Source organism: Euprymna scolopes, chromosome 23 (assembly GCF_053919585.1).
Source record: "Euprymna scolopes isolate OS-2025 chromosome 23, ASM5391958v1, whole genome shotgun sequence".
Taxonomy (NCBI): Eukaryota; Metazoa; Mollusca; class Cephalopoda; order Sepiida; family Sepiolidae; genus Euprymna; species Euprymna scolopes.
Window position 1 is genome coordinate 46,906,456 of NC_136504.1, and position 10,000 is coordinate 46,916,455.

The 10,000-nt window shown below is 31.2% G+C and overlaps 1 protein-coding gene across 5 annotated transcripts in view; it reads right to left on the reverse strand.

Moving 5' to 3' along the window:
* LOC145245877 (phospholipid phosphatase 1-like) overlaps positions 1-10,000 on the reverse strand; it is a 427,048-nt gene that overhangs the window by 15,221 nt on the left and 401,827 nt on the right. For all 5 annotated transcript variants that reach the window (XM_080107595.1, XM_080107591.1, XM_080107593.1 and 2 more), the window contains one exon: positions 6,187-6,244. In XM_080107595.1, the coding sequence (XP_079963721.1) occupies positions 6,187-6,244 (58 nt within the window). The remainder of the gene's footprint in view (positions 1-6,186; positions 6,245-10,000) is intronic.

Below are 10,000 nucleotides of genomic sequence, written 5' to 3' on the forward strand. Positions count from 1 at the left end.
CCAATCAATATATACGTATTTCCAATGCATTCACCAACGCAATTTTTAATTTATCACTCGCCTGAGGACGACTTATGGAAGTCGAACACGTTTGCGACTGCGGCAAATTTCTTTTTTTACACTCGAACAGAACGTTCGAACATTATCTCGCCCAAAAGAAAAAAGAATGGATTGCAAGAGAAACAGGAATTGTTCCGGCTCTTCAATAAAACATGCATTAGAGAAAAATGTTGCCGTATAATAATAATAATAATAATAATAATAATAATAATAATAATAATAATAATAATATGTGTGTGTGTGCACGTGTGTGTATGCTATGTATTACGCTGCCGTTTATTGATACGATTGTTTACGCGAACTGTATTACTAAGCAAAAGAAATAGATATGTAGATAGTATACATCTAATTCTATATGATTTATAATTGCGTAATATTTGCGTAAAAAGGTTATAGACATAAAATTCTTTCTATATATAATTATATTATTTATATATTTAATCCAGCTCAACAATCATATAATTATATTATTTATATTATTTAATCCAGCTCAACAATCATATATAATTATGTATGCGTATATATATATATATATATATATATATATATATATATATATATATATATATATATATATATATGTTTAAAAATGCTGCCTACCAAACTCCTAAGTTAGTTTTTGGTCTTCAGAGATGACACTTAATATATAGAGTATTCGAACCTAATATGTGTGGGTTTTAGATGGTGAAAATCAGTGCAAAAGTGTGAAAATTAAAAACAAATGGAATTTGCCAATTGAAGGTTGAACGACAGCATTACCAGTATGCATGCGTAACGTAATAGCCATTGGTTCATGTTTTATTTTTTTTAAGACTTGCAGCAAACATTTCATCATATCTCAGACATTAACATCAAAGGAAAAAGTAAATCGTAAGCAAAACGTTTTGGTTTCTATCCTCGGTGATGGCGCACGAGTCTTTTTTTTTAACTTTTAAAATCATTACTATATATTGAGTCCAATATAATATGATATTTAATACGAAATCTGCATTAATTAAAATATCATATTCAAGCGTATTTTACGACCGGGCAATCTCTGCCGGCCTGCTAGTATATATATATATATATATATATATATATATATATATATATATATATATATATATATATAGAGAGAGAGAGAGAGAGAGAGAGAGAGAGAGAGAGGAGAGAGAGAGAGACCTCATCTGACCTATATTTATCTGTTCTAAACATAGATTTAGAAAGATGATTCTCTATCTGCCTCCTTTCCTCTTTTCTTACTCTCCTCTCCCCTAACTATATCTATCTCTGTTTCTGTCCTCTCTTTTTGACTTCTTAATATACTTTTTTTTACATGGGGATAACCACTTATACAAGGCCCAGAGGCCACTCGAGGATAAGTGTTAATGGGTATACATTAATCATTGTGATTTTAGCGTAGGAAACATTAGTTAGAACTTTGATTACTTAGGGAGACGGTTCATCAAGAACTTGTTCACGTTGGACTTGAAGACAATCAGATTGTAGTCAGCTGGAAAGCAGGCAAACTGAACAGAGTTCCACAGGCGAGCAATTCTAAGAAAGAAGCCCTGTTCATGGAATCTACGTTTAGGTGTATGCACAGATAAAGAGTATGCGAAATTGTTGATAATGGTTCTGGCTAGACGGGTGTTTTTCGTGAAAATCTGGCGAAGGGGGGGGGCATAGCTTGAAGTTCAGATGAGCACCTGTTATGAAAATAACGATAAAGCAGTTTCATTTTTCCTTTCTTTTTCTTACCAATTTGACTATTCTATTTTGAATCTCTATTTTAAAGCTACCATTTTCTTTATCCGCTATTTTTTTTATTAAAAAAAAAAATCGTTTTATATGAAAAATTGAAACTTCACTTCTCCATGATCTGATTGTTTTTGTTTTTCCTTTTTTTTCTGCAAGCTGTATTTTACCCGGGACATTTATAATTCTGTTTTCTTATGGATTACTAATGGATTTTCAACGGACTAATGTCGGATTTTTCCTGTTCTGGATTTTGCCGTCTTTCTCATTGAATTTTTTACCATATCTTTTATTTCCATTTTCCCCGTTTCTTGCATTTTTAAGTGCTTTTAATGATTTTAAACGATTTTAATCGTATTTTCAATAAATTCACCAACGCAATTTTTAATTTATCACTCGCCTAAGGACAACTTATGCGACAAATTTCCTTTTTACAATCGAACAGAACGTTCGAACATTATCTCGCCAAAAAGAAAAAAAATGGATTGCAAGAGAAACAGGAATTGTTCCGGCTCTTCAATAAAACATGCATTAGAGAAAAATGTTGCCATTGCCGCCGAAGAATAATATATATATATATATATATATATATATATATATATATATATATATATATATATATATATATATATATATATATATATTATATTAGTATTTTGGTATCTTATAACTTTAATTAATTTTTTTAAATTCGGAACTTACAGAATTATCTCCCCTATACTTCTAAACTATCCGATAATCATAGATCTTAACAGAAAAAAGTGGGAAGACGGAAAGAAAGAGAAAAAAAAGAAAATATATATAATAAAAAATATAAAATTAAAAAAGATAAAAATAATAAATAAATTGAGATCTTTAATTTTAAATGAAGAATGAAAATGAACTAAATATAAAGTAATGTTTGGACTTTATTTCCTTATTGAATAAGTTTTAAACTTAAACCTGTCCTAAATCGCATAAATAACCATGCAAATAATTTTGTAAACAAACAGAGCCAATTCCCGATACGAAACTTACATGGTTTCGTAACGATTTAACTTAGTTGATTAGTCCGATCTAAAAAATAATAAAATAAAAAAGTAAAAATGGAAAAAGACGAAATTAAGAAAAAAAAAAAGAAAAAATTAAAAAAGATATATCTAAAAAAAATAAGTTTAATTAAATAAATAAATATAGAAATCTAATTTAAGAAATCGATAAATCGTATTAATAAAACATATTTAATGGGCATAGATAATTAGTGGTAACACCGTTTGATATTTAGTTTGAAATTCGTTTTTTTAATAAAGATACGAAAATACGTAGATATATAAATTTTTAAAAATACTTTGCAAAGGATACGACGGAGGTAAAGTGTTTCCGCTTGTTTTCTTTTCCTCATAAAGGAAATGTTTCTTTTCCTTAATGTTTCATTGTTAAAGTGTTTTTTATTTAATAAGTGAAATGTTTCTTTTCCTTAATGTTTCATTGTTAAAGTGTTTTTTTATTTAATAAGTGAAATGTTTCTTTTCCTTAATGTTTCATTGTTAAAGTGTTTTTTATTTAATAAGTGAAAATTTTCAAACGACATATTGTTTGAATTTGTCGAAATGGTCTTGAAACAATTGTAACTAACAATGAAATACACTTTTTGTTGCTATCAAACCATTTCTTGAAGTCTTGGTTTTTGTTAAAACAGTATATATATATATATATATATATATATATATATATATATATATATATATATATGTATGTATATGTATGTGTGTATTACGCTGCTGTTTATTGATACGATTGTTTACGCGAGCGGTATTACTAAGCAAACGAAATCGATAGATATGTAGATAGTATACAGCTAATAAATAAAATATTGTTATTGGATGTATTGAAAGGTTGTTTTTGTATTATGTTGATAGATATTGGTATTCTTTTTTTTTTATTCCTACCATATAAACTAAATACATTGTCTGTTCAGCTATATTACATGTGATTAACAATAGCATCAATAAAAATAGCAAAATGCACAACATAAGAAATATCACACACACACACACACACACACACACACACACACACACACACACACACACACACACACACACACACACTGTTTTGAGTGAGTGCCATTACGCTTGAATCCCTCTCCTTAAAAGCCACTTGGGTGCTCCTCCCCCTGATGAGTTTATTCAGACCACCCTGGTGTGTACACATTCACGCACACACGACACCCTTACAAGATGTCCGCTTGTTGAGAAAATATCTTAGACGGTCACCGATTCTTGATTCAGCTGGTCACCGCATGGTCGCTCAGGAAATACCGTGTTTACAGACTTTATACTCGCGGAAACCAAATACACGTGTTCGTGAAGCATATCTAGCTATCTTTCTGTCTATCTATCTATCTATCTATGTCTCTTCTATATCTATCTATCTATCTATCTACGTCTCTTCTATATCTATCTATCTATCTATCTACGTCTCTTCTATATCTATCTGTCTATCTACGTCTCTTCTATATCTATCTGTCTATCTATCTATCTATCTATCTATCTATCTATCTATCTCTGTTCTATATCTATCTATCTATCTATCTATCTATCTCTGTTCTATATCTATCTATCTATCTATCTATCTATCTATCTATCTATCTATCTCTGTTCTATATCTATCTATCTATCTATCTCTGTTCTATATCTATCTATCTATCTATCTATCTCTGTTCTATATCTATCTATCTATCTATCTCTGTTCTATATCTATCTATCTATCTCTGTTCGATATCTATCTATCTATCTATCTATCTATCTATGTTCTATATCTATCTATCTATCTATCTATCTATCTCTGTTCTATATCTATCTATCTACCTATCTATCTATCTCTGTTCTATATCTATCTATCTATCTATCTATCTATCTATCTATCTATCTCTGTTCTATATCTATCTATCTATCTATCTATCTATCTATCTATCTCTGTTCGATATCTATCTATCTTTGTTCTATATCTATCTATCTATATATCTATCTATCTATGTCTGTTCCATATCTATTCTGCAGATTAAAATATATATAAAAAATATATTCAAGTTAAGAATTAATTGTTTGAAACAAGTAGTATATGGAGAAGAATTATATTTATTTCCTTAATCCATGGATTTTCAAGAATGTCATATCATCAGAGGAAATGAAATGCAATTAGCAAAATGTTCAGCTATGAATAAACCAATATTTTGCCTATCAGAAATATATATATATATATATATATATATATATATATATATATATATATATATATATTTCTGTGGAACTATTCTTTATTCACTTATAGGCCCTTTTTTATATACCAATCCTTATTTAAGAAGCTCAATGTAATTACAGAGCATATAATGAATAAATGACAAAAGTCTATATTCCAAATTTTATGATGTTGACTATCTTACAATTTATTCCTTTAATTCAGTTGATATTTGTAAATGGATTAAAGAAATAAATTGTAAGATGGTCAACATCATGAAATTTGGAATATAGACTTTTGTCATTTATTAAATATATATATATATATCTATATCTACAAAAGTGATCGTGTCTGTGTGTATATCTGTGCGTCTGTCTGTGTACATTCTCTACGCAATAACTATGTCAATTTTAAGTCTACAGATTCGGAATTTGATATACAGGGTACTGAGATTTGGAAAAATCTTTGTAATCCATTTTCGGCCAGAAATTTGATTGTTAAAGGATCAAAGTTCAAGGATTTGACCTTTGAGAACTCTACCAAACTCCTTCGACAAGTTTGGGTCTAAACACTTGGAATTTTTAATATAGGTTACTTGGACATGGGTCTAACTGAATAATTTGATTTGAGCCCCAAACAATAAATGTTAAGGGTCATAATAGGGGTCAAAGTTAAAAAAAATTGACCGCTTTTTTTCTTTTTTTTTCACAACACACACCTCCAAACAACGCCAGGCTGAAATGCTAGTATATATATATATATATATATATATATATATATATATATATATATAGCTGGTAGGAATTGTTATCATACACTAATGACTTCAGAAGCATAAAACACTAGTGCCTGTAGGTATTAAATTAATATATATATATATATATATATATATATATATATATATATATATATATATATATATATATATATATATATATATGTATTTGTTATTGTTTCAAACGATAAATACGGTTAATATTGGCCTCGAAGCTCATTTTTCTTTTTTATTTACTTAGAAAGTCGCCCTTTAATTTGTTTGGACGTATATAACATTTTTATTTATTTATTATTTTTAATATATATATATATATATATATATATATATATATATATATATATATATATATAAATATATATATACATATATATATATATCTTCAAAAGACTTACCGCTAAATATAACATCGAGTACATGGCAAATGATGAATGACCAGACAGGAACGATAATCTGCAAAAAAGAAAACGAAAACTGAATAAATAAACAAAAGTAATCTATATCATGGTTCAATAATGTAAATAAACATATATTGTCCATATATGAAGAGAGTTATCTGCACAAATCTTTCGTTTGATTTACAATTTGCTTCCAACTCCTAATGTTTCTTATTCTCAAATTCATCCTTATAAATAATACAAAAAAGATCGCCAATAAATCTGCTGTAACCATGATAAATATATAACAGAGCGCGACGTGCGTATAGCAACTCTACGCAAATGACCGAGTCGTGTGCGAAGTGACGTTACGGCAAGGAAAAAGAAAAAAAATAGAAGCACGTGTACACAGACAGATGATCACGATCACATTTTATTCGGGAATGTACCCAGAAATTTCGTATTCTGTGAGTTAATCTCTATTTTATGGTTTTAGTTTTGAATTTGTGAAAAAAATTGGTTGACAAAAAAAAGCAACTCTAATAAAGATAGGGGATTATCTCCCTTTCATCGCCAAAATTCTAAGGGTATACAATGTTTGTTTTTCTTTCTTTCTATAATTAGACGCTTCCAAAATGCAACTTGCGGGAGTTGAAACTTCCAGGCTAACTCGATTGTCGTCCTTTAGCTCTGATGGTCGGAGAGTGACATAGCCACGTGACTTCCTGTTTCTCATATTTCTCTCTCTTTTCCGCTGAACTCTCCAGCACTCAACATGTAACGAAGAGTCGCTCCTGTTGGTGGCCGTTGACACCAGCAGTGGTCCTGACTAACCGTCAGCCTTTCGCAGCTATTTATCGCGAGTAACGAACTTTTATTCTCAACGAACTCTCTTTCTTTCTATCTGTATTCTTAATATTTCTCATGCAAATAAATCTGCATTCTTTCGCTGATATATACCGGCATGTTTTCGTCATCATTATGCCACCTTTTGCTTTCTCAATCCTTCTACCATCCAATACATTCACCATACACATGGGGATGGGGGTCGTCCATCACACAAGCCGCCCATCCTATCCTCCCCTCTACAAGTGGTAGACCACATAAGAAAGCTGTCATGTGAACGATTTGCGCATGCGCAGTCGTGAAACAGCTGAAAAACAGATAAAAATCCGACGACACCCAAGTACCAATTTTTCAATTTTGAACCCCCTAGCAGCCCTTTTTTCCGGATGAAAACCGATTAAAAAGTTTTCCCACATGTCTGAATATCCTATATATCAAAATTCAAGTCCGTAGATTAAAAATTCGTTGAGTATATAGGTTAAAAGTTGTACACACACACACACACACACACACACACACACGCACACTCTCTCTCGCTTTTATATAGATACTTGCAGGGCCGCCTGACGTTGCCAGTCGTAAAATACTCATAAATATTACATTTTCATTAATGCAGATTTCTCATTTATTATAAACAGCTGAGACGTGAAGAATTGTCTTATTACTGTAGGTATTAAACGTAACGTTAGACTTCGTAACCTCGTAGTAGATGTCCTTTTCTCTTCCCTGCAACCTTTATCTCATATTGCGAGTTTGTCTCTGCTTTATCGTATTTTCATGGCAAGTGCTCGACTGAGCTTCAATCCATGCCCCCCCTTGCCAAACTTTCACAAGAAACACTTGTCTAGCTGAAAACACTATCAATAATTCCCTCCCACTCTTTATCTGTACTTAAACCTAAACGTAGACTCCATGAACAAAGCTTCTTTCTTAGAACTTCACGCCCGTGTGTTATATAATGTGTGGTATTATTAGAAGTACCAAATACGGCACCAAATAGTCGTATATATTATGTAATTCTCATTCGAAGAGGACTGATGTTGTTTGTTGTTGTTCATATTTGTGAGAGTCTTAGAGTTATAGAGACAGTCTTAAAAGTGTTCATGTGTTGAGTGTTCATATATCTTAAGATGTTCATGTTGTAAGAGATGGAGACATTAACATGTATATATAAAGAGAGAGAAAGAGAGAGAGAGAGTTCTGTATATGACACCATATGAAACTCTAGCCCCCTTTGAAGTAATCTCCTCCGGCTGCAATACACTTGAATCGTTCCAACAACTTCTGGAAGGCCCCATGGAAATCCTCTTGTGTGAACGTGTCAATGACCCTCGTCACAAGCTCTCTCATCTTCTCAATAGTCTCATAACGACATCCTCTAAGATTTTCCTTAAGCTTAGGGAATAACCAAAAGTCACAAGGAGCAAGGTTTTCTCTATAGTGAGTGTGAAGAATTGTCTTGATGCCCATCTTGGTCAAATAGTAAAATCTTCTCTGAACACCTTTAAGACAAACTTTGCGCGAATCTTCTGCATTTTCAGTTCCTTTTTGTGTACAGTTCCCACACTGACATCAAACTGTGCACTTATTGTCTCTATAAACACACGGCAGTCCTTATCCATAAAATTATTTATTTAGCCAATCAACTCTGGTGTTCTAACTCCCTTACTCCTCTCTCACATCTTATACTTCCTCACAGGTCCCCTACTTTCCTTGAATCTCTTATACCACTCAAAAACTGATGCTCGATTCATGCAAGATGGTCCAAAAGCACTCTGAAGCATTCCATGCATTTTTTCCAAGTTTAAAACATAATTTTATTGCACATCATTCATCTGAAGTGTCCTCACGTCCACATTACATTTTTGAAATTCACCAGCTGTGACAATCAGGCTTTAGTAGGGTGTATTCCGATTCCTGCTGCAGCTGTTCATTTGAATGTGAAATCATAAAGATTGGCCAGTCATCTCATATGATGTATAGAAATAACATACTGAATTTTCAAGAATCTAGGGCAATTTTAAATGCCTGTAAAAAAAGTCTGGAAACTTAATGAAGGCACCTTGTATCCACAAAGGATTTTTTTTTAACTTGACAAGTCAAATATTTTATCTTGAAGAGGATGGCAACTATGTAAATGTACATCTCTTCCCTACAGTCTCTTTCGCAAATAATAAATGTTACTAGCCTCTCTCTATCGCATTGTTATGTTGATTATAGATGCTTCCAATCCATGAACCCGCCTCATGTAAAACATGCCCCACCCCCTCGTGTAAAACATTTACAACAGGAACTCGCCTAGCTACAACCACAGCGAAGAACTTTCCTTTCTTGATCTCTTTACCAAAAAACCCAACGAAACTTCTATGAACAAAGGTTCTTTCCTAGAGCATCCACTATGTGGGACGAAATACAACAGGAATGCTTCCCAACTGTCTACAACGTGGTCATCTTCAAGTCTAATGTAAACAAATACTTATTAAGTCGTCCTCTTGAATAATCAATTAATCTTAAGTAATCCAATTTTGTTAAAAAGTATATATATATATATATATATATATATATATATATATATATATATATATATATATATATATATATATATATATATATAGTCCTGGTCAAAATCATAAGACCACTTAAGAAAGTAAGCGTTTACGCATAATATCGAATTTTTAATCAAGCAAATGGTTGAAACCATTGCCAAAAGGGAAAATATGATGTAAAAAAAAAAAAATGAAATCTGCTTCATTCGAAACTTTAACCCTGATCTAATAATTATTTAAAAAAAAACCAAACATTTTCATCTGGTCAAAATGATAAGACCACTTAAATAAAATCGGCTAGTTTTGAAAAAATGAATACGAAAAGCTTTCTATGTTACTAAAAGCAACTTGTTAGTGGATAAAAAAAAACATCTTACGAAATTATAAATGGCAAAAGGGAAACCATTATCAGAGTTTGAGAGAGGAAGGATCTTTGAGCT